This window comes from Bombina bombina, chromosome 4, assembly GCF_027579735.1.
Source record: "Bombina bombina isolate aBomBom1 chromosome 4, aBomBom1.pri, whole genome shotgun sequence".
Lineage (NCBI taxonomy): Eukaryota > Metazoa > Chordata > Amphibia > Anura > Bombinatoridae > Bombina > Bombina bombina.
In genome coordinates this window covers 509,666,349-509,693,041 of record NC_069502.1, presented here as the reverse complement: position 1 = coordinate 509,693,041, position 26,693 = coordinate 509,666,349, and the positions used below count along the sequence as shown (strand labels likewise).

At 35.8% G+C, this 26,693-nt stretch overlaps 1 protein-coding gene across 4 annotated transcripts in view; it reads right to left on the bottom strand.

The window, feature by feature from the left end:
• The window catches only part of COL19A1 (collagen type XIX alpha 1 chain), a 1,696,717-nt gene that overhangs the window by 1,295,687 nt on the left and 374,337 nt on the right, over window positions 1–26,693 (bottom strand). For all 4 annotated transcript variants that reach the window (XM_053710417.1, XM_053710419.1, XM_053710420.1 and 1 more), the window contains exons 5-6: window positions 4,194–4,317; window positions 1,658–1,933 (exon numbers count right to left, since the gene is read on the bottom strand). In XM_053710417.1, coding sequence (XP_053566392.1) covers window positions 1,658–1,933; window positions 4,194–4,317 — 400 coding nt within the window. The remainder of the gene's footprint in view (window positions 1–1,657; window positions 1,934–4,193; window positions 4,318–26,693) is intronic.

Genomic DNA, 26,693 nt, shown 5'->3' with positions numbered 1-26,693 from the left:
AAGTTCTGAGAAATAGAAACTGCTCAATTTAGAGAGTTAAATTACATGGAAAAGGGACAAAATAAATATTTAAATATATTGCAATTTCTTTCTTAGTGGAAACTGCCACTATATGTCTGGAGTCTGCACCTCTACTTTTAACAGGACCCCCCCCCCCCCCAATTTGCAGGATTAAGTTACAGGAAAGGAAACAAAATAAATACAGAAACATTTTATAACATATAACTAAAAAATTTATAATACAGCCTCAATGTACTTAAAGTGACAGTTAAGTCCAAAAAATCCTTTCATAATTTAAATAGGGAATGTAATGTCAAACAACTTTCCAATTTACTTTTATCACCAATTTTGCTTTGTTCTCTTGGTATTCTTAGTTGGAAACTAAGCCTAGGAGGTTCATATGCAAATTTCTTAGACCTTAAAGACTGCATCTAATCTCAATACATTTTTACCACTAGAGGGCATTAGTTCATGTGTTTCATATAGATAACATTGAGCTCATGCACGTGAAGTTACCCTGGAGATAGCACTGATTGGCTAAAATGCCAGTCTGTCAAAATAACTGAAATAAGGGGCAGTTTCCAGAGGCATAGATACAAGGTAATCACAGAGGTAAAAAGTGTATTCCTATAACATTGTTGGTTAATTTTTATGCAAAACTGGGGAATGAGTAATAAAGGGATTATCTATCTTTTTAAGCAACAAAAAATCTGGTGTTGACTGTCCCTTTAATGTCCCTTTAAATGTAATTCAATTAAAGGGACAGTCTACACCAGAATTGTTATTGTTTTAAAAGATAGATAATCCCTTGTTTACCCATTCCCTAGTTTTGCATAACCAACACAGTTATATTTATATATTTTTTACCTCTGTGATTATCTTGTATCTAAGCCTCTGCAGACTGACCCTTTATTTGTTCTTTTGACAGACTTGCAGTTTAGCCAATCAGTGATGGCTCCCAGGTAACTTCACGTGCACAAGCACAGAGTTATCTATATGAAAAACATGAACTAACACCCTCTACTGGTGAAAAACCTGTTAAAATACATTCTTAAGAGGCGTTCTTCAAGGTCTAAGAAATTAGCATATGAACCTCCTAGGTTAAGCTTTCAACTAAGAATACCAAGAGAACAAAGCAAAATTGGTGATAAAAGTAAATTGGAAAATTGTTTAAAATTACATGCTCTATCTGAATCATGAAAGGTTTTTTTTTACTAGACTGTCCCTTTCAGACAACTTTTTGCAGTTCATCCGTGATTATTATTTTTTTTTTTTAAATAGACAAAAGACAAAAAACAATCAGGAACATAATTGTGTACAATGTTATATAATAAAAGTTGCTCAACTCACTAAATAAAATATAACATATATAATAAATAATGTACAAGAAAATAAATACTGTAATCCACTCAGCATTTGTTCCAACACACATACTCTATGATATAGGATATTATTTTGTAATAAATATGCTAAAAGCTCTGCTCTGTTTTAATTTATTAAACAGATATGATTTTACAGTTTCATAGCTACAATGTGGATGCAACTAACTAAAGTTCTATTAAGATTTTTCTTTAACACGAGTCTACAATGCAGAATATGCATATAAAATATTTAGTACATAGTTAAAAATTATAATTGGATGTTTCCAAAAACTTACATCAACTGGTTTTCCATCAGCAGCCTGTGTGGTAATGACTGTGCTTCCCTGCAAGTCAATGTTCCCCTTTATACTAATCTGTTTTCTTTCAATTAACTTGCAGTCTAGATAAAGTGAAATGATCTTAGATTGTACACTGATTCCAAGTTTATGCCACTGACGATCAAAGAGATGATGAAGCTCCCGACTTTTAAAAGTGTATTGCAAGGTGTGTCCTCCTTCCGTTTTAGATGTAAATTCAATTACTTTCTTTGCACCATCAATTAAAACTGAATCCTGTAATAACAGAATATAATATTATTTGTAAGATACTTCCACATAAACAAACTGTAAGGGCTAGTACAATAGTTTAGAAAATATGTTTGCAATATACAACTATAACCAGTTCACAAATCGGAATGTTAGTTCATTGCTATGTCTAATACCTGTATACATACAGTGCAAGAGCTTCAACTGGCGAGAGAGCGAGAGCAACAGAGGGAGAAAGAGAGAGAGAGAGAGTGCGTGAGAGAGAGAGAGAAATAGATAGAGAGAGAAAGGACTAAATTTACTATCCCTGAAGGCAGACAAGTTCTCAAGTAGTGAAGCAATCCTCCTGCAATCACCAATTGGGATGTTGCATTGCACGTTGAAATATAGCATTGCACAAGAACATTCTTGTGCAGTATACATACAGTGCATTCTTGTGCAGTGCTGCCCCTTGCTCCGTAGCAACCAACTGCACTAGAGAAAGGAATGTCAATGACCTCAAATGAGTGAGTGTCAGGGTGTTTGATCTCCGCCACCTCAGAAGAAAAAGAATCCGTTTTTGCTTCTTAAATATGTGTCAGCAGGCTCCCTTATGCAGCCTAATAAATTTAGGCCTTATGTGTGGGGTGTGCTTGTAATATATATACAGGGAGTGCAGAATTATTAGGCAAATGAGTATTTTGACCACATCATCCTCTTTATGCATGTTGTCTTACTCCAAGCTGTATAGGCTCGAAAGCCTACTACCAATTAAGCATATTAGGTGATGTGCATCTCTGTAATGAGAAGGGGTGTGGTCTAATGACATCAACACCCTATATCAGGTGTGCATAATTATTAGGCAACTTCCTTTCCTTTGGCAAAATGGGTCAAAAGAAGGACTTGACAGGCTCAGAAAAGTTAAAAATAGTGAGATATCTTGCAGAGGGATGCAGCACTCTTAAAATTGCAAAGCTTCTGAAGCGTGATCATCGAACAATCAAGCGTTTCATTCAAAATAGTCAACAGGGTCGCAAGAAGCGTGTGGAAAAACCAAGGCGCAAAATAACTGCCCATGAACTGAGAAAAGTCAAGCGTGCAGCTGCCAAGATGCCACTTGCCACCAGTTTGGCCATATTTCAGAGCTGCAACATCACTAGAGTGCCCATAAGCACAAGGTGTGCAATACTCAGAGACATGGCCAAGGTAAGAAAGGCTGAAAGACGACCACCACTGAACAAGACACACAAGCTGAAACGTCAAGACTGGGCCAAGAAATATCTCAAGACTGATTTTTCTAAGGTTTTATGGACTGATGAAATGAGAGTGAGTCTTGATGGGCCAGATGGATGGCCCGTGGCTAGATTGGTAAAGGGCAGAGAGCTCCAGTCCGACTCAGATGCCAGCAAGGTGGAGGTGGAGCACTGGTTTGGGCTGGTATCATCAAAGATGAGCTTGTGGGGCCTTTTCGGGTTGAGGATGGAGTCAAGCTCAACTCCCAGTCCTACTGCCAGTTTCTGGAAGACACCTTCTTCAAGCAGTGGTACAGGAAGAAGTCTGCATCCTTCAAGAAAAACATGATTTTCATGCAGGACAATGCTCCATCACACGCGTCCAAGTACTCCACAGCATGGCTGGCAAGAAAGGGTATAAAAGAAGAAAATCTAATGACATGGCCTCCTTGTTCACCTGATCTGAACCCCATTGAGAACCTGTGGTCCATCATCAAATGTGAGATTTACAAGGAGGGAAAACAGTACACCTCTCTGAACAGTGTCTGGGAGGCTGTGGTTGCTGCTGCACGCAATGTTGATGGTGAACAGATCAAAACACTGACAGAATCCATGGATGGCAGGCTTTTGAGTGTCCTTGCAAAGAAAGGTGGCTATATTGGTCACTGATTTGTTTTTGTTTTGTTTTTGAATGTCAGAAATGTATATTTGTAAATGTTGAGATGTTATATTGGTTTCACTGGTAAAAATAAATAATTGAAATGGGTATATATTTGTTTTTTGTTAAGTTGCCTAATAATTATGCACAGTAATAGTCACCTGCACACACAGATATCCCCCTAAAATAGCTATAACTAAAAACAAACTAAAAACTACTTCCAAAACTATTCAGCTTTGATATTAATGAGTTTTTTGGGTTCATTGAGAACATGGTTGTTGTTCAATAATAAAATTAATCCTCAAAAATACAACTTGCCTAATAATTCTGCACTCCCTGTATACACACACACAGAAAGAGAGAGAATATAAATCTGAATAATTAGGACCTTTAACAATGTATACTAATTGTTTGTTACCTGAGGTGCCCCAAATTGAGTCAATGCTTGCCACAAGTACCAGCGTTCCCTTTTTGTGCTACGTCTAACACGGAATGTGGCTATAAGTGAATATTCTTCAGGAAACACGCCAAAAAATAGTTGTCTGAAAAGAATAACAACACACATTTAGCCATCTTATATAAATAATACATCTTAGCATTTTAAATAAATTGGTTAACTACATTTTGGTAAAAATGGAAAGACTTAAAAAATAAACTACAACATCTGTAAAGAAAAACAAACCTATGTTTATTCCTAATTTTGTATGGGAAAGACTAATTTAAAACATACATTATTCATTTTTGTGACACCCAGGGCATAATGTCTGTAAGAAGGAGATATAAAAACATAAGCAGAGATCATTTGACATTCTTTGGAGCAAAATAACACTGTAAAACTTACTTTTCTATAAGATGATTTTCTAAATAATAGTTTAATTAGCAGAGTTAATTGTAGTTCAAGCATGCTCACTAAAAATAGGTGATTTATAACATTGCAATTGCGCTAGATTAAAGGGACATGAAACACAACGTTTTTCTTTCATGATTCAGAAAGAGAATACCATTTTAAACATCATTTCAATTTACTTATATTAACTAATTTGCTTTATTTTCTTGGTATTCTTTGTAGAAGAAGCAGCATTACAATACTGGGAGCTAGTTAACACATTGGGTGAGCCAATAACATTAGGCATATACAGTATATGCAGCCAACAATCAGCAGCTCCTACCTACCTATGTATCCTCTTCAGCAAAAGATACCAAGAGAACAAAACAAATTGGATAATAGAAGTAAATTGGACAATTATTTAAAATCACATGTTCTATCTGAATAAAGAAAGAAAACATTTTGGTTTCATGTCCTTTTAAATATTTCAAGGTCCCTTGGAGCTACACAAAACATACAAATTAAATGTACTGTTTTTTATATTCATTTAATATTGATATGACATAGAAATCAAATGAGATACTGAATTTCAAGATTTAACTTTCTACATCAAGCTCTGTCAATTTAAAAGTCCACAATACATGCAAACACAGAAAATTCCTAATTACATTATATTGCAGCTTTATGTTTAAGTCAGAGATTGTGTAAATGTTACATTTATACTCCATGAAATACACTGAGGACTAGAATAATAACCTTACTGGAGCACTCAGTTAATATCGTATGTGTCTTGAAAAAATTACACTGAGCCTTGTCAGACTCCATAAGTACGTTAATAATCTTGCTGGCTTTCATTCAGCATAATAAAAATGAATGTAAGTATATTTTAAACAAGAGTATAAGAAGTACCAATTGCAGCAAACTAATGTTATCCGGAATAGTTCTTATCAATTTTTAAAGAGCACAAAAGCCTATGCCTAGATTCCAATTTTCCACTAATCACAGATGAAAATTATTTTTCGTATTCATTGAACACTGCCCATTTTGTAATACAAGTAGTCCAATCCCTCTGATTAACAAGCCGTTAAACCTTGTTCTTGATAGCACTGATTTGTCTCTGAAAAGATCTATTTCTTACATTAAATGCCTATTAAAAGGACACTTTCATAAAGATCAGTAAATCATTGTTACAAAATTATTTGACACACACTTACTAATTATAAGTTCAGGTGTTTCAGCCACTTAAAGTCCAGCACATAGCCATGACATCTCTATGATAAACATTGACAGTACAATAGGTCGTACTGAATAGCTCACTAACTTTAAATATGGCATTTTCACAAGCTTCCACCTTTGCTACAAGTTAGTTTGTGATATTTATGCCCTACTAGATCTGCCTCGGTCAACTGTAAGTGCAATTTCTGGAAAGTGGAAGTGCCTAAGTGCAACAACACCACTGCTCGACTGTAGCAGTGGAAACATTCTCTGGAGTGATTTTTTCACCTTTCACTATCTGGCAGACTGATGGAAGAATTAGGGTGTGGCAGATTTCAGGACAACACTAACTACTGGATTGCATAGTTTCTACTGTAAAGTGCGGTGCAGGAGGCTAGTGGTTGCTTGTTTTTTTTCATTCGTTTACCACTAAAACTATGGCACAGGAAACTGAGTAAAGGGAAGGAGCTTATATTGTTTGGTTAATCAGCTCATTTGTTTGCAGAGATATACAGGGTGTGTGAACATTTATATGTCCAATCAGAGCCGCCATCAGCGGGTGAATAGGGTGACTCCTGTCAGGGGCCCAGTTACATTTTGGCAGCCAACAGAGGGTGCTACACCAGAGTGCTATTGAGCATGGGAAATGTCATTACAATGAGTAAAGCATTAGCATTTTTAGAGCATTTCTGAGTCTGCACTAAACCATTATGCATAGTGTAAGACAGACTTGGCACTTCAGCTTGTACAGTGTGTGTCTGAGTCGGCAGATCACTTTAATTTGCAGAGTAGGTAGGACTTACTTAGGCCTAGATTTAGAGTTTGGCGGTAGCCGTGAAAACCAGCGCTAGAGGCTCCTAACGCTGGTTTTAGGCTACCGCCGGTATTTGGAGTCACTCAAAATAGGGTCTAACGCTCACTTTTCAGCCGCGACTTTTCCATACCGCAGATCCCCTTACGTCAATTGCGTATCCTATCTTTTCAATGGGATCTTCCTAACTCCGGTATTTAGAGTCGTTTCTGAAGTGAGCGTTAGACATCTAACGACAAAACTCCAGCCGCAGAAAAAAAGCAGGAGTTAAGAGCTTTCTGGGCTAACGCCGGTTCATAAAGCTCTTAACTACTGTACCCTAAAGTACACTAACACCCATAAACTACCTATGTACCCCTAAACTGAGGTCCCCCCACATCGCCGCAACTCGATTAAATTTTTTTAACCCCTAATCTGCCGACCGCCACCTACGTTATACTTATGTACCCCTAATCTGCTGCCCCTAACACCGCCGACCCCTGTATTATATTTATTAACCCCTAACCTGCCCCCCACAACGTCGCCTCCAGCTACTTACAATAATTAACCCCTAATCTGCCGACCGCAAAGCGCCGCCACCTACGTTATCCTTATGTACCCCTAATCTGCTGCCCCTAACACCGCCGACCCCTATATTATATTTATTAACCCCTAATCTGCCCCCCTCAACGTCGCCGACACCTGCCTACACTTATTAACCCCTAATCTGCCGAGCGGACCGCACCGCTACTATAATAAAGTTATTAACCCCTAATCCGCCTCACTAACCCTATCATAAATAGTATTAACCCCTAATCTGCCCTCCCTAACATCGCTGACACCTAACTTCAATTATTAACCCCTAATCTGACGACCGGAGCTCACCGCTACTATAATAAATGGATTAACCCCTAAAGCTAAGTCTAACCCTAACACCCCCCTAAGTTAAATATAATTTAAATCTAACGAAATTAATTAACTCTTATTAAATAAATTATTCCTATTTAAAGCTAAATACTTACCTGTAAAATACATCCTAATATAGCTACAATATAAATTATAATTACATTGTAGCTATTTTAGGATTAATATTTATTTTACAGGCAATTTTGTAATTATTTTAACCAGGTACAATAGCTATTAAATAGTTAAGAACTATTTAATAGTTACCTAGTTAAAATAATAACAAAATTACCTGTAAAATAAATCCTAACCTAAGTTATAATTAAACCTAACACTACCCTATCAATAAATTAATTAAATAAAATACCTACAATTACCTACAATAAAACCTAACACTACACTATCAATACATAAATTAAATACAATTCCTACAAATAACTACAATTACATAAACTAACTAAAGTACAAAAAATAAAAAAGAACTAAGTTACAAAAACTAAAAAAATATTTACAAACATAAGAAAAATATTACAACAATTTTAAACTAATTACACCTACTCTAAGCCCCCTAATAAAATAACAAAGACCCCCAAAATAAAAAAATGCCCTACACTATTCTAAATTAATAGAGTTAAAAGCTCTTTTACCTTACCAGCCCTGAACAGGGCCCTTTGCGGGGCATGCCCCAAGAAAATCAGCTCTTTTGCCTGTAAAAAAAAACATACAATACCCCCCCCCCAACATTACAACCCACCACCCACATACCCCTAATCTAATCCAAACCCCCCTTAAATAAACCTAACACTAAGCCCCTGAAGATCTTCCTACCTTGTCTTCACCTCAACGGGTATCACCGATCCGTCCTGGCATCCGGTGCTGAAGAGGTCCAGAAGAGGCTCCAAAGTCTTCCTCCTATCCGGCAAGAAGAGGACATCCGGACCGGCAAACATCTTCATCCAAGCGGCATCTTCGATCTTCTTCCATCCGGTGCGGAGCGGGTCCATGTTGAAGCAGCCGACGCGGATCCATCCTCTTCTTTCTGCGTCTCCCGACGAATGACGGTTCCTTTAAGGGACGTCATCCAAGATGGCGTCCCTCGAATTCCGATTGGCTGATAGGATTCTATCAGCCAATCGGAATTAAGGTAGGAATATTCTGATTGGCTGATGGAATCAGCCAATCAGAATCAAGTTCAATCCGATTGGCTGATCCAATCAGCCAATCAGATTGAGCTCGCATTCTATTGGCTGTTCCGATCAGCCAATAGAATGCAAGCTCAATCTGATTGGGAGACGCAGAAAGAAGAGGATGGATCCGCGTCGGCTGCTTCAACATGGACCCGCTCCGCACCGGATGGAAGAAGATCGAAGATGCCGCTTGGATGAAGATGTTTGCCGGTCCGGATGTCCTCTTCTTGCCGGATAGGAGGAAGACTTTGGAGCCTCTTCTGGACCTCTTCAGCACCGGATGCCAGGACGGATCGGTGATACCTGTTGAGGTGAAGACAAGGTAGGAAGATCTTCAGGGGCTTAGTGTTAGGTTTGTTTAAGGGGGTTTGGGTTAGATTAGGGGTATGTGGGTGGTGGGTTGTAATGTTGGGGGGGGGGGTATTGTATGTTTTTTTTTACAGGCAAAAGAGCTGATTTTCTTGGGGCATGCCCCGCAAAGGGCCCTGTTCAGGGCTGGTAAGGTAAAAGAGCTTTTAACTCTATTAATTTAGAATAGTGTAGGGCATTTTTTTATTTTGGGGGTCTTTGTTATTTTATTAGGGGGCTTAGAGTAGGTGTAATTAGTTTAAAATTGTTGTAATATTTTTCTTATGTTTGTAAATATTTTTCTATTTTTTGTAACTTAGTTCTTTTTTATTTTTTGTACTTTAGTTAGTTTATGTAATTGTAGTTATTTGTAGGAATTGTATTTAATTTATTTATTGATAGTGTAGTGTTAGGTTTTATTGTAGGTAATTGTAGGTATTTTATTTAATTAATTTATTGATAGGGTAGTGTTAGGTTTAATTATAACTTAGGTTAGGATTTATTTTACAGGTAATTTTGTTATTATTTTAACTAGGTAACTATTAAATAGTTCTTAACTATTTAATAGCTATTGTACCTGGTTAAAATAATTACAAAGTTGCCTGTAAAATAAATATTAATCCTAAAATAGCTACAATGTAATTATAATTTATATTATAGCTATATTAGGATTTATTTTACAGGTAAGTATTTAGCTTTAAATAGGAATAATTTATTTAATAAGAGTTAATTAATTTCGTTAGATTTAAATTATATTTAACTTAGGGGGGTGTTAGTGTTAGGGTTAGACTTAGCTTTAGGGGTTAATCCATTTATTATAGTAGCGGTGAGCTCCGGTCGTCAGATTAGGGGTTAATAATTGAAGTTAGGTGTCGGCGATGTTAGGGAGGGCAGATTAGGGGTTAATACTATTTATGATAGGGTTAGTGAGGCGGATTAGGAGTTAATAACTTTATTATAGTAGCGCTCAGGTCCGCTCGGCAGATTAGGGGTTAATAAGTGTAGGCAGGTGGAGGCGACGTTGTGGGGGGCAGATTAGGGGTTAATAAATATAATACAGGGGTCGGCGGTGTTAGGGGCAGCAGATTAGGGGTACATAGGGATAATGTAAGTTGCGGCGGTTTACGGAGCGGAAGATTAGGGGTTAATAATATAATGCAGGGGTCAGCGATAGCGGGGCGGCAGATTAGGGGTTAATAAGTGTAAGGGTAGGGGTGTTTAGACTCGGGGTACATGTTAGAGTGTTAGGTGCAGACGTAGGAAGTGTTTCCCCATAGGAAAACAATGGGGCTGCGTTAGGAGCTGAACGCTGCTTTTTTGCAGGTGTTTTTTTTTCAGCTCAAACAGCCCCATTGTTTCCTATGGGAGAATCGTGCACGAGCACGTTTTTGAGGCTGGCCGCGTCCGTAAGCAACTCTGGTATCGAGAGTTGCATTTGCGGTAAAAATGCTCTACGCTCCTTTTTTGGAGCCTAACGCAGCATTTTTTTGGACTCTCGATACCAGAGTTAAATTTATGGTGCGGCCAGAAAAAAGCCTGCGTAGCGTTAACAACCCATCTACCGCCAAACTCCAAATCTAGGCCTTAGTAAACGTTATTTATTTATTTGTGCAATTTCAGATTGTAACTTCAGTGTGGTAGTTGTGTGTTGGGTATTATAGGAGAAAAATAATTACTGGCACTACGGATAGTGTAAAAAGGTAGGTAAAGGACTCGCAAGTCCTGGTGCTTCCCCAATAATACTGAATCAATTACAACCAAAAAGAGAGAAAAATGGGACTACTAGCACTCATCCTACCTAAATAAAGTGTAAAATTACAATTTTATTATAATCATATTAAAAGTAGTCAGTCCTCTCTGTACTGACATCAAACACACAAACAAACCCTTCACCCATAAAATACGTGCACCACTCCCCTGTTTCCTTTATCAATGTTATCTGTTGAATTGTTACAGTAAAAATGAAATGATTCAACAGATAACATTGATAAAGGCCGAATTACGGCTGAAACGCGTTTGTTATACCTAGCTGTTGTTTGTACCGTGTTACCACTCCTGTCACCTGAAGCCGATGCTTCCTGTTATCGGCCAGGAAACAGAGGAGTGGTGCACATATTTTATGGGTAAAGAGTTTGTTTGTTGGTGTGTTTGATGTCAGTACAGAGATGACTCTGACTACTTTTAATATGATTATAATAAAATTGTAATTTTACACTTTATGTAGGTAGGATGAGTGCTAGTAGCCCCATTTTTCTCTCTTTTTGGTTGTAGTTGTGTGTTGGGGCCAGGGATCCATAAAATTATTTTTTTAGCAATATGCAGTAGTGTATTTATGATTATTTGACAATACCATAGAAATTGAAAGGTATGCTGCTAGACAACAACATCAAGTCTATAGTGCAAAGGAAGGTGTAAAAAATGCAAAACATAATAATATATAAAAAAAAAAATTGAAATGACCAGCCATTAAAAAATATTACCAAAGCAGAACTCAAATAACTGCAAGAACAATAAATATAAAATACCAAAGATCAAAGTATTTTACAAAGTATTTACTATATTTATAGTATTTACTGCCCCTTTATGCAAGGACTTTTCAGATGCCAGGAAGCATTTTATCTAAGATTTTTACATCTGCATAAAATGTTATACTCTCAGGCTAAGATTGCTCAGTGCTTGAAATGAGACAGGTTAACTTAAAGGGACACTAAACTCAATTTTTTTTCTTTCATGATTCAGATAGAGCATGCAATTTTAAGCAACTTTCTAATTTACTCCTATTATCAATTTTTTTCGTTCTCTTGCTATCTTTATTTAAAAAGCAGGAATGTGATGCATAGGAGCCGGCCCATTTTTGGTTGAGAACCGGGGTTATGCTTGCTTATTGGTGGGTAGATGTAAGCCTCCAATAGGCAAGCGCTATCCATGGTTCTCAACCTAAAATGGGCTGGCTGCTAAGATTTACATTCCTGCTTTTAAAATAAAGATAGCAAGGGAATAAAGAAAATTTGATAATAGGAGTAAATTAGAAAGTTGCTTAAAATGTCATACTCTATCTGAATCATGAAATACAAATTTGGGTTCAGTATCCCTTTTACACTGTTCAGTTTATACTACAGCTGACTTAATTTTGAAATACATACAAACAAACCTAAACCCTGCATTTAACCATATTTAATGGTATGAGACCTAGTGCCACAGCTTATGGTTCCACCAAGACCATATAGAGTACAGCATTTTCAAAATTCATAAGTACAGTTGACAGATGGGAACATTTTTACATCAGGTTTGAAGTGGTGCTCTTGGTTGGGGAAAATGGGGGGGGGGACCCAAACATATATCAACCTTTCAAAATTACTTTTCTTCATCTACCCATTCTGACAGATGTACAATTTTGAATTCTCAGAAGTATTTTTGCTTGCACATTTACAAATATGATTATTTAAAAAGTGATCTCTTAATTCCTGTTTATCATGTATGTCACACACTGTTGATTTAGGGAATGGCAATGTGCAGAAATTGTACCTCCTGTGAGTGTTTCTGTGGGTGTCTGTCTAGTGTCTCTATGCGTGTGTATTCATTTTTTTTCTGTGGATCTCTTTGTGAGGGTTTGTGTGTCTGCCTTTGTGCATTTCCTGTGGATGTCTCTGTGAGGGTGTGTGTGTATGTATGACTCTGTGTGTGTGTATGTCTTTGTGTGTTTTCTGTGGGTGTCTGTGAGTGTGTATGTCTTTGTGTGTTTTCTGAGGCTGTCTCTGTGTGTGTTTCCTTGGGTGTATGTGCAAGTTTGAGTTTGTCTGTGTGTGTCCATTGTCTGTTCCTTATTAGGAAGATAAAGAAAAAAATTGGAAAAAATCCAGAAAAAATCTTTAAATCATAAGCGCTACTAAAAGCTTAAAATAGGTGACGTACAATACTTAAACAAATGTGTGTATGTATAATATAATAAAAAATTCACTATGTGAAAAAAAAAAATTGTGAAAAAATTGGAATAATGAAATATATGGTCAAATGTGAGGGAGGCCTGTGATGGGTTAAAAATCTAATATTTTGGATTTTAAAAATATATATATTGGATTTTAAAAATATAAATGGATTGAATAGACAGCCTATAAACGGCTGAGTGAAAACAAACAAAAGGATAAAATGCAAAATCTACACAAATTTAATACATAACAAATAATTAAAATTGACACAATATGCAATATAGATAACAAAACACTCTACATGCGTTGATCAGGCGCAAATAAAGCGTAGCATACAATGATACAAATGTGAACAGAATATTAGCAACAGTAAGCTAAAATTTTTGTTACAAAATAATAATGTAACAATTGAGCGAAGACTGATAATCAGACTGAAGATACAGATGATTTCCAAATGAGTATGGAGATAAATTCAAACGACAAGCCAGACGATGTGTCAGGAATTGAAGCTGGAATGAAATAATGAAGCCGGATCACACAGCAGAAAAGATACCAAATAAAGGTTTTCACTTTTACTTACACCAGGTATGGTGAGAAGGTGTCTGAGCGTCCTTTCAGTGGCTAGCGGCTCCCGACAGCATATACTTCCTAACGGCAATACGATTTGGTGATCAGCTAGAACGGGATATTTGTCCGAATCACTCTTTAGCCAAAGGGTAACTGAAGACAGAGACTATGGAAGCCTTAGAGAGACAAAAAACTTGGAACACAAGAGCAATGTTTTTCAACCCGCAATGGGTCTTTTTCAAGCTCTAAATGTATAACAACAGTGGCAATTTAAAGGCAGTGCGATAACCTGATTGGCTTAAAATTGAAGGTGTTTCTTTCTAAAAGACGCTGAACATATCAGTAATGTTTCGATCTCAAAAAGTCCTAAGAACTAAATATCATATAATATAGCACAGCGAATCTATAACAACCTGTACATAGTATTACAACATATAATCAATATGTTAGCAATATCTTGATTGCGATATTTTGGTTTCTTAAAGTTGGAAAAATCCAAACCTTATCTCATGCGTGACAGCCAACAAATAGTGCTGAACAAATAACCGCAACAACATATTACAATTTAAAACTAAATAATAAATAAAATAATTAACACTATATAAAATATATAATGAATGATTTAAATTTGTGCAGATCTGCAAATTACCTATAGTTTATTTTCTAAAAAAAGATGTGATTATGGACAGTGCCAATTACACATTAATATGTGATGACATTATTAAAGATCAATATACTTATAAAAAATTAGCTAATGATCCGACTGCCATATATAAAATTGCTCTGACACGACTTTTAGATAAAGCCAAAGGGGAGGGAATTCTAAATCAGAAAGAACGAGAATACCTTCTACCCAAGTATCCTAGGATTTCATTACTTTATTGTTTGCCAAAAATCCATAAGGATTTGACCAATCCCCCAGGTAGGGCCATCATTTCTGGGGTGGGCTCTCTTACCACAAATCTGTCTGAGTATTTGGATTTATATTTACAGAGGTTTGTGAAACAGCTTCCGTCTTTCCTAAAGGATTCCACAGATGTTTTAAATTTAATTAATGATGTGACATGGCAGGAGGATTATCTGCTGGCCTCCTGTGATGTCACATCACTTTACACTTGCATTGACCATAATGATGGTTTGAAGGCTGTCAATTTTTTTCTAGAACAGGATATATTATTAAAATATGAACAGACATGTTTTATTTTAGAAGCGATTAATTTTATTTTAACTCATAATTTCTTTTTTTATAATGGTAAATTTTTCAATCAGGAAAGAGGTACGGCTATGGGCACCAGGTTTGCTCCAAGTTATGCTAATTTATTTATGGGTTATTGGGAGCATCATTTTTTATCAAATAACCCTCTTGGAGCAAGCCTGGTGTCCTACAAATGCTACATAGATGACATTTTTATCATTTGGCAGGGTAGCGATTCATCATTTGATCAGTTTTTAACAGAAATGAATAATAATCAGGTTAATCTGAAATTTACCAGTGTGAAGAATAGATCGACCATTAATTTTCTAGATCTTGAAATTTTGGTTAAAGAGAGTAAATTATCTGCCAGAACCTTTTTCACACAAGTTGACGCAAATAGTTACATACACTATACAAGTTGTCATCACAGAAAGTGGATAGACAATATCCCTAAAGGACAGTTTTTATGCATCTGAAAAGATTGTACTGACATTAAAGAAACACAAATATTGAAACAAAAATGTGAAAATAAGGGTTATAATATGTCTCACATTGAGAAAACACTGGAAGAGGTTAGATTAGTGGACAGAACATCTTTACTAATTTCAAAGGAGAAAAAAAGAAAAAATTATGCTGAAAATGCAAACAAAAAAGATAATATTTTTATTCCATTTATTACAAATTATAGCCAAAACAAGTTTTTATTAGAAAATGTTTAAAATAAGCATTGGAATCTATTAAAGGGCCATAATACCCAAATGTTTAAACACTTGAAAGTGATTCAGCATAGCTGTAAAAAGCTGACTAGAAAATATCTCCTGAACATCTCTATGTAAAAAAGAAAGATATTTTACCTCAAAAGTTCCTCAGTAGCCACCTCCCATTGTAAAGGATTTCTAAGCAGCATTTTAGTGTGTCTGTCCTAGGACTTCTGAAAGGATGAGCCTCGTGAACTCTCATATTATTTCACCAATCAGGTAAAGGAAGCTTACTATGAAATCTCATGAGAGTTAAGTCAAATCTCATGAGATCACAGTAAGAGTTCATGATCTCAGCACTGCTGATGCTGACTGGCTGCTGTTCATTTCTTCATTTTCTTTTTTTTTTTTACCTGCAGCTGGGAGCAGGTGAAGTATAACATTTTAGACAGAACTTACTCTGCTGAGCTGAGGAGATTGTGAGGTAAAATATCTTCCTTTTTTACATAGAGATGCTCAGGTGATATTTTCCTGTCAGCTTTTTACAGTTATACTGCATCAGTTTCAAGTGATTTAGCATATGAGTATTATGTCCCTTTAAGGAATGATGAACTTTTGGGCCCTCTCTTACCATCAAAACCACAAATAATTTACAAAAAGGCACCAAATCTAAAGACTATTTTAGCACCTACCGAAAATAAAAATAAGATTAAAAAGAGTTCCTGCAACCAGATAGATATTGAAGGTAATAGTTTACAAGGCTTTTGCCCTTGCCTAACTTGCAAATCCTGTGAACATTCTAGCAAAAGTAAAGATATTAAGTCTAATACCACTGGTAAGATATAAAAAATCAATGAGGTAATTCGGTGCTCATATAGTTATGTAATTTACATTAATCAATGCAAATGTGGTCTACAATATGTAGGTGAAACCACTAGGCCCCTACGCACCCGCATCAGAGAGCATATTTGGTCCAGAGAAAATTTTAATCATAAAAGAAATAAAGATCTGCCAATCCCAAAACATTTGGAATATGTAATAAGGGGAACCTCAATCACTTTTCATTTATGGGTATTCAAAAAGTTAAAAAGAACTGGAGAGGGGGTAATATACAAAATGATCTATTAAAAAGGGAGAGTAAATGGATTTTTGAATTAAAAACTTTACAACCTAAGGGTCTTAATCTGGAATTTGACTTTGGATGTTATTTAAATGATTAATTTCTCTTATATTAAAAAAGACTTTTAAAAGAATTTTAAAATATTTTTACAATAACAGATTAAAATTAATATTGATAGGTATTGTTATATATAGAGAAAGTATTCTTAAAAATATAATTTATGCATATAATATTAATTTTGATTGGCTATTTTATGATTTCTGTCATTTTTTATATCAAACACCTTTTATTGTGATATATTCTTAGACAATAAAATAAAATATGTTTTTATGAATTATATTCATTACTTTTTTAGGATACATATAATAATAATCATGTGTTTTATCTATAAATAATGAACCAGTTAAATACATCGTTCCCTTAAAAAAGTTTCTTGAGAAGAAACAGGTTTTATTAAATATATATTTTTATTCATATTTTTATATTTTTACTTTCACTTAGATTTTTATAATGAATTTTGCATATATATAATTCATTATGTACCTTTTTTCTCTATGTCCTTTATGATTTCTTCCCGCTTTCTTTTTTCTTTTTTTGAAAATAAACTATAGGTAATTTGCAGATCTGCACAAATTTAAATCATTCATTATATATTTTATATAGTGTTAATTATTTTATTTATTATTTAGTTTTAAATTGTAATATGTTGTTGCGGTTATTTGTTCAGCACTATTTGTTGGCTGTCATGCATGAGATAATGTTTGGATTTTTCAAACTTTAAGAAACCAAAATATCGCAATCAAGATATTGCTAACATATTGATTATATGTTATAATACTATGTACAGGTTGCTATAGATTCGCTGTGCTATATTATATGATATTTGGTTCTTAGGACTTTTTGAGATCGAAACATTACTGATATGTTCAGCGTCTTTTAGAAAGAAACACCTTCAATTTTAAGCCAATCAGGTTATTGCACTGCCTTTAAATTGCCACTGCTGTTATACATTTAGAGCTTGAAAAAGACCCATTGCGGGTTGAAACGCGTTGCTCTTGTGTTCCAAGTTTTTTGTCTCTCTAATGCTTCCGTAGTCTCTGTCTTCAGTTACCCTTTGGCTAAAGAGTGATACGGACGAATATCCCGTTCTAGCTGATCACCAAATCGTAATGCCGTTAGGAAGTATATGCTGTCGGGAGCCGCTAGCCACTGAAAGGACGCTCAGACACCTTCTCACCATACCTGGTGTAAGTAAAAGTGAAAAACTTTATTTGGTATCTTTTCTGCTGTGTGATCCGGCTTCTTTATTTCATTCCAGCTTCAATACCTGACACATAATTTGCAGATCTGCACAAATTTAAATAATTAATTATATATTTTATATAGTGTTAATTATTTTATTTATTATTTAGTTTTAAATTGTAATATGTTGTTGCGGTTATTTGTTCAGCACTATTTGTTGGCTGTCACGCATGAGATAAGGTTTGGATTTTTCCAACTTTAAGAAACCAAAATATCGCAATCAAGATATTGCTAACATATTGATTATATGTTATAATACTATGTACAGGTTGTTATAGATTCGCTGTGCTATATTATATGATATTTGGTTCTTAGGACTTTTTGAGATCGAAACATTACTGATATGTTCAGCGTCTTTTAGAAAGAAACACCTTCAATTTTAAGCCAATCAGGTTATTGCACTGCCTTTAAATTGCCACTGTTGTTATACATTTAGAGCTTGAAAAAAGACCCATTGCGGGTTGAAATGCGTTGCTCTTGTGTTCCAAGTTTTTTGTCTCTCTAATGCTTCCGTAGTCTCTGTCTTCAGTTACCCTTTGGCTAAAGAGTGATACGGACGAATATCCCGTTCTAGCTGATCACCAAATCGTAATGCCGTTAGGAAGTATATGCTGTCGGGAGCCGCTAGCCACTGAAAGGACGCTCAGACACCTTCTCACCATACCTGGTGTAAGTAAAAGTGAAAACCTTTATTTGGTATCTTTTCTGCTGTGTGATCCGGCTTCTTTATTTCATTCCAGCTTCAATTCCTGACACATCGTCTGGCTTGTCGTTTGAATTTATCTCCATGCTCGTTTGGAAATCATCTGTACCTTCAGTCTGATTATCAGTCTTTGCTCAATTGTTACATTTTTTATTTTGTAACAAAAATTTTAGCTTACTGTTGCTAATATTCTGTTCACATTTGTATCATTGTATGCTACGCTTTATTTGCGCCTGATCAACGCATGTAGAGTGTTTTGTTATCTATATTGCATATTGTGTCAATTTTAATTATTTGTTATGTATTAAATTTATGTAGATTTTGCATTTTTTCCCTTTGTTTGTTTTCACTCAGCCATTTATAGGCTGTCTATTCAATCCATTTATATTTTTAAAACCCAATATATATATTTTTAAAATCCAAAATATTAGATTTTTAACCCATCACAGGCCTCCCTCACATTTGACCATATATTTTATTATTCCAATTTTTTCACAATTTTTTTTTTCACATAGTGAATTTTTTATTATATTATACATACACACATTTGTTTAAGTATTGTACGTCACCTATTTTAAGCTTTTAGTACCGCTTATGATTGAAAGATTTTTTCTGGATTTTTTCCAGTTTTTTTCTTTATCTTTCAATTATCACAGAGGGTGGGGTCCCTCACATTTTTTCATAAGCTTAATAGGGTTTCTTAGCGCAGTTAACCAAACCCTTTTTGTCTTTGCACTCACTGTTCCTTATTAGGACATTTTGACCTTACTACTGAATATTCATATCTTTCTACAGACTTTGAGACTAATGAGACCTTTCTGGAAGTCATTAAGCCACCACTTAACCTTTAAGTTATTGTTAAGGCAGTTCAGGGCCCTTCCTTTCAGCCACTGCATGCTTTTGTCATCATATAGTTGGCATCTTTATTGACAAAAAGATAATCAGAATTCCATATTTTGTCTTGTAAATCTCCTTTTTTGACAAAACTGTAGTCTACCTCATTACTTGTCAGGTCAATGTAAACAAGTGCTGAGTGTTTGTGTAGGTGTCTGTGTCTGAGATTGTTTGTGTATTTCTTTGCGTGTCTGCTAGAGTGTCTATATGTGATTCCTTATGTGTGCCTGTGTGTTTCTGTGTTGTTGTATTACTACCTTTACAACATGCACATGTCAAAGGTGGGGGGGGGGGTGATCAATGGTTAAGTAAGGGGCCCCAAAATATCTAGTGGCAGCCCAGTGTCCAATGTCCCCTGCCCAATACTTTCTGTTTTTAGGCTACTACTTGTATGTTGGCAGTTAAGAGGAGCGGAAGTACCTGAAAGAGATATAGCAGCACTACACTCAAGAGCAACTTTTGGATGAACATTTTAATTTCTGTACACTAAGGAGGAGTGGTAACTGTTATTTATTGGAAAAGAAACCGACTATTTACCATTTATGAATACATAGTAAATACATGGTAAAATACTTTGATCTTTGGTATTTTATATTTATTGTTCTAGCAGTTATTTGAGTTTTGCTTTAGTTAAAAAATGTAATGGCTTGTTATTGCACATTTCAATTTTGCTGTATTTATTATTATTTTTTTTGCAGTTGGGACACCTTCCTTTGCTCTATAGACTAGATGTTGTTGTCTAGCAGCATACCTTTCAATTTTTGTGTAAAATATATCATCATTTTTAGTAGCTGGCTATTGCACAGATCACATTGTTAAAGTATTAGAAAAGTCAAAATTAAACTTTGATAATTCAGATGGAACATTCTGTTTTAAAGAATTCTCCAATTGGCTTCTATTATTTAATTTGCTTCATTCTCTTGGTATCCTTTGTTGAAAATCATACCTAGGTAGGCTCAGGAGCAACAATGCACTACTGGGATCTAGCTGCTGATTGGTGGCTGCACAAGTTATTAGCTAAGCAGATGTGTTCAGTTAGTTCCCAGTAGTGCATTGTTGCTCCTTCAACAAAGAATTCCAAAAGAATTAAGCAAATGTGATAATATAAGTAAATTGGAAAGTGTATGTATCTGAATCATGAAAGAAACATTTTGGGCTTCATTTCCCTTTAAATACTTTATATATATTAGAGTAGTACTGCTATAATACAGACAATAGATTATTTTAACCGGAAGGCATTATACTTACTGCTGAAACTGAGTGTGCTCTTGCTTTGTCTTTCTCTTGGGTAGGTGTTTATTTCAGTATTTTAAAGTTCACAATCCGATAAATCCACTTTTTGGGCTAGATTACGAGTTGAGCGCTAGATATATATATTATATATATATATTAATATCTATTTATAAATACTTATAACATATTCCCCTATGTGAAGAATTTGAAATACTAACACTACATACAGATTTAAACACTAAATTAGAATATTGCATAAATATGATTAATAATAAAAAAATACATTATTTTCAATGTGAAGAAAATAGGAATGTAAAGTATTCGTTTTGAGCATTGTGTTTCTATTATTATAATAAATGGTCGGGTTTGCGCACGTAAATTAATATAAACTATTAAAAATTATTAAATAAACTGTAAAATATTCTAAATAATCCAAAGAATATATCTATATATTTTACAGTATGTATAATAATTTTTAATCATTTATATTGATTTTTTAAAATATTTTATATGTAATCTTTCAATAAGATGCGTTAAGAATATTAAGTTTTCATGTGCGCTAACCCGACTGAGTTGAGATCTAAATTAAGAAACACGATGCACAAAATTAAAACATTCCTATGTTCTTCACATAGAAAATAATGTACTTTTTATTATTAAATATATATTTCTATATATATATATCTGATATTGTTTAAGTAAAATACATATCTATAACATGAAAATGACATTATCCTGTAAGTGAACATTGGAATGTTAAATATGTTCAGTAAATATACAGTAAAACACAAATACATATGCTCATGCATATATACAGTATCTCACAAAAGTGAGTACAGGTAGCCCTCAGTTTACGCCGGGGTTAGGTTCCAGAAGAAATGGTTGTAAATCGAAACCGTTGTAAATTGAAACCCAGTTTATAATGTAAGTCAATGGGAAGTGAGGGAGATAGGTTCCAGGCCCATCTCAAAATTGTCATAAGTAACACCTAATACATTATTTTTACAGCTTTAAAATGAAGACTTTAAATGCTAAACATCATTATAAACCTAATAAAATAATGACACTACACAAAATATAAAATTAAACTAAGTTAAATGAACAAAAACATTTGCTAAACAGCATGATAAACCTAATAAAATAATCACACAACACAGACTTCACTTGCATTTTTCAGCAAACAGTTATTTCTATGCATTCCAATCTGGACTGATTTATAGACAGGAAGATCTTGTTCGTTTGAAATCTGCTCGATAGCTCAGGTCTGGTTAAACTGATTAATTTCAGCTTGCTTGGCTTGGCTGCAACACAAGCGGACAGCTCCATCTACTGGCTATTTTAATAAATGCACTGCTTCTCAATGCTTTTCAATAGCAGTCACATGACTGGGAAAAAAGGTTGTTATTCTGAAACGGTGTAAATTGAACCGTTGTAAAACGAGGGCCACCTGTACACCCCTCACATTTTTGTAAATATTTTATTATATCTTTTCATGTGACAACACTGAAGAAATGACATTAGTTTGCTACAATGTAAAGTAGTGAGTGTACAGCCTGTATAACAGTTTAAATTTGCTGTCCCCTCAAAATAACTCAACACAGCCATTAATGTCTAAACCGTTGGCAACAAAAGTGAGTACTCCCCTAAGAGGAAATGTCCAAATTGGGCCCAATAAGCCATTTTCCCTCCCCGGTGTCATGTGACTCGTTAGTGTTACAAGGTCTCAGGTGGGAATGGGGAGAAGGTGTGTTAAATTTGGTGTTATCGCCCTCACACTCTCTCAAACTGGTCACTGGAAGTTCAACATGGCACCTCATGGCAAAGAACTCTCTGAGGATCTGAAAAAAAGAATTGTTGCTCTACATTAAGATGGCCAAGGCTATAAGAAGATTGCCAAGACTCTGAAACTGAGCTGCAGCATGGTGGCAAGACCATACAGCAGTTTCACAGGACAGGTTCCACTCAGAACAGGCCTCGCCATGGTGGACCAAAGAAATTAAGTGCACGTGCTCAGCATCATATCCAGAGGTTGTCTTTGGGAAATAGACATATGAGTGCTGTCAGCATTGCTGCAGGGGTTGAAGAGGTGAGGGGTCAGAATGTCAGTGCTAAGACCATACGCCACACACTGCATCAAATTGATCTGCATGGCTGTCATCCCAGAAGGAAGCCTCTTCTAAAGATGATGCACAAGAAAGCATGCAAACAGTTTGCTGAAGACAAGCAGACTAAGGACATAGATTACTGGAACCATGTCCTGTGGTCCGATGAGACCAAGATAAACTTATTTGGTTCAGATGGTGTCAAGCGTGTGTGGCGGAAGCCAGGTGAGGAGTACAAAGACAAGTGTGTCTTGCCTACAGTCAAGCATGGTGGTGGGTGTGTCATGGTCTGGGCCTGCATGAGTGCTGCTGGCACTGGGGAGCTACAGTTCATTGAGGGAACCATGAATGCCAACATGTACTGTGACATACTGAAGCAGAGCATGATCCCCTCCCTTCAGAGACTGGGCTGCAGGGCAGTATTCCAACATGATGACAATCCCAAATACACCTCCAAGACGATAACTGCCTTGCTAAAGAAGCTGAGGTTTGAGGTGATGGACTGGCCAAGCATGTCTCCAGACCTAAACCCTTGAGCATCTGTGGGGCATCCACAGATGGAAGGTGGGGGAGCGCAAGGTCTCTAACATTCACCAGCTCTGTGATGTCGTCATAGAGGAGTGGAAGCGGACTCAAGTGGCAACCTGTGAAGCTCTGGTGAATGCCATGCCCAAGAGGGTTAAGGCAGTGCTGGAAAATAATAGTGGTCACACACTATATTGACATTTTGGGCCCAATAATGACACTTTGGTCTCAATTTGGACATTTCCACTTAGGGGTGTACTCACTTTTATTGCCAACTGTTTAGACATTAATGGCTATGTTTTGAGTTATTTTGAGGGGGCAGCAAATTTACACTGTTATACAGGTTGTACACTACTTTACATTATAGCAAAGTGTCATTTCTTCAGTGTTTTCACATGAAACAATATAATTAAATATTTACAAACATGTGAGGGGTATACTCACTTTTGTGACATACCATACATATATATACATACATATTAAGACATCTATATGTATTTATCTCTATAAGACCTAATATATTTGAGCTCTTAAAAGTTTTGATTGCAATTAAAAAAAAAATATTTATCAGTCAGGTAGATTACAAATTATGCGCGTTATAGGGAATTTAAACGAACGCAACAAAAGTTGCGTTATTTCACCCCCTATAGCGCAGCCATTAAAAGTTTTGAAACAGCCGGCTTGTGCGTGCGATATGATTGCATTGAGCTCCATACCGCAGTAATTACAAGCGCTGTTTTGATGTGCACACTTTCCCCATAGACATCAACGGGTGTAGGTGTCAGAAAAAAACCTAACACCTGCGATCGCGGAATGAAAAGCTCCGTAACGCAGCCCCATTGATGTCAATGGGGAAAAAAGATAAGTTTAAAACTAACACCCTAACATAAACCCCACATCAAAACACCCCTATTCTGCTGACACCTACTTAATGTTATTAACCCCTAATCTGCTGCTCCCGATATCACCACCACCTAAAAAAAGCTATTAACCCCTATTCTGCCACTCCTGATATCGCTGCTACTATACTAAAGTTATTAATCCCAATTCCCTTGCACCCCAACTTCGGCCACACTATAATAAACATATTAACCCCTATTCCACTACTCCCCGACATCGCCGTCACTAAATAAAGCTATTGACCCCTAAATTTCTGGCCTCCCAGATCACTACCAGTAAATAAACCTATGAACCCATTAACCACCAACCCCCCACATCGTAACAACATAAATTAAACTATTAACCAATAAACCTAATCAAAAAACCTAACCCTAACATAACCTTAACCATAACCCTAACGCCCCATAACTTCAACATAATTAAAATAGAGCTAAATTAAAGTTACAATTATTAACTAAATAACATTTAAAACTAAATACAAACTTACCTGTGAAATAAAACAAACCTAAGCTAGCTACAATATAACTAATAGTTTTATTGTAGCTAGCTTAGGTATTACTTTTATTTCACAGGTAAGTTTGTATTTATTTTAACTAGGTAGAGTAGTTAGTAAATAGTTATTAACTATTTAGTAACTATCTAGTTAAAATAAATACAAACTTACCTATGAAATAAAACCTAAGATGCCTTACTCTAAAAACTAACGCCTAGATTACGAGTTTTGTCGGTAAAGACCTGCAGGGCAAACAAGCCTTTTTTTCCAGCGCACACTTTAAACAACCCTGGTATTACAAGTTTTCTGAATGGCTGCGTTAGCCTCAGAAAAGTGAGCGTTGAGCAAATTTAGCTCCACTTCTCACTGCAATACCAGCGTTGCTTACAGTAGCGGTAAGATGGCAAAACGTGCTTGTGCACGATTTCCCCATAGGAAACAATAGGGGTGAGCTGGCTGGAAAAAACCTAACACCTGCAAAAAGCAGCGTTCAGCTTCTAACGCAGCCCCATTGATTCCTATGGGGAAATACTTTTAATGTCTACACCAACCTAACACCCTAACATGAACCCCGAGTCTAAACACCCCTAATCTTAAACTTATTAACCCCTAATCTGCCGCTCCGGACACCGCCACCACCTACATTATCCCTATGAACTCCTAATCTGCTGCCCCTAACATCGCCGACACCTATATTGTATTTATTAACCCCTAATCTGCCGCCCCCAACTTCCGCGCCACCTACCTACAATTATTAACCCCTAATCTGCCGACCGGACATCGCCACCACTTTGATAAATGTATTAACCCCTAAACCGCTGCACTTCCGCCTCGCAAACACTATAGTAATTTTTTTTAACCCCTAATCTGCCCCCCCAACGTAACCGCCACCTACCTACAATTATTAACCCATAATCTCCCACCCCCAACGTCGCCACTACTATAATAAAGTTATTAACCCCTAAACCTAAGTCTAACCCTAACACCCCCTTAACCTAAATATAATTTAAATAAATCTAGATAAAATTACTATAATTAAATAAAGTAATCCTATTTAAAACGAAATACTTACCTATAAAATAAACCCTAATATAGCTACAATATAACTAATAGTTAAATTGTAGCTATTTTAGGATTTATATTTATTTTGCAGGCATCTTTGTATTTATTTTAACTAGGTACAATAGCTATTAAATAGTTAATAACTATTTAATAGCTACCTAGTTAAAATAACTACAAAATTACCTGTAAAATAAATCCTAACCTAAGTTACAAATACACTACACTATCAATAAATTAATTAAATAAATTAACTACAATTATCTAAAATAAAATACAATTAAATAAACTAAACTATATTACAAAAACCCCCCACTAAATTACAAAAAATAAAAAAATATTACAAGAAGTTGAATCTAATTACACCTAATCTAAGCCCCCTAATAAAATAAAAAAGCCCCCCAAAATAATAAAATTCCCTATCCTAAACTAAATTACAAAGTAATCAGCTCTTTTACCAGCCCTTAAAAGGGCTTTTTGCGGGTCATTGCCCCAAAGTAATCAGCTCTTTTACCTGTAAAAAAATGAAATACAATACCCCCCCAAATCACCACCCACACACCCCTACTCTAAAACCCACCCGATCCCCCCTTAAAAAAACCTAACACTACCCCATTGAAGATCACCCTACCTTGAGCCGTGTTAACCCAGCCGGGCACCGATGGGGCAGAAGAGGTCATACGGACCGGCAGAAGTCTTCATCATATCCAGGCAGAAGAGGACATCCAGACCGACAGACATCTTCATCCAGGCGGAATCTTCTATCTTCATCCTTCCAGATTGGAGCGGAGCCATCTTCAATCCAGCTGACGCGGAGCCATCCTCTTCAATTGAAGTCCTAACGAAGAATGAAGGTTCCTTTAAATGACGTCATCCAAGATGGCGTCCCTCGTATTACGATTGGCTGATAGGATTCTATCAACCAATCAGCA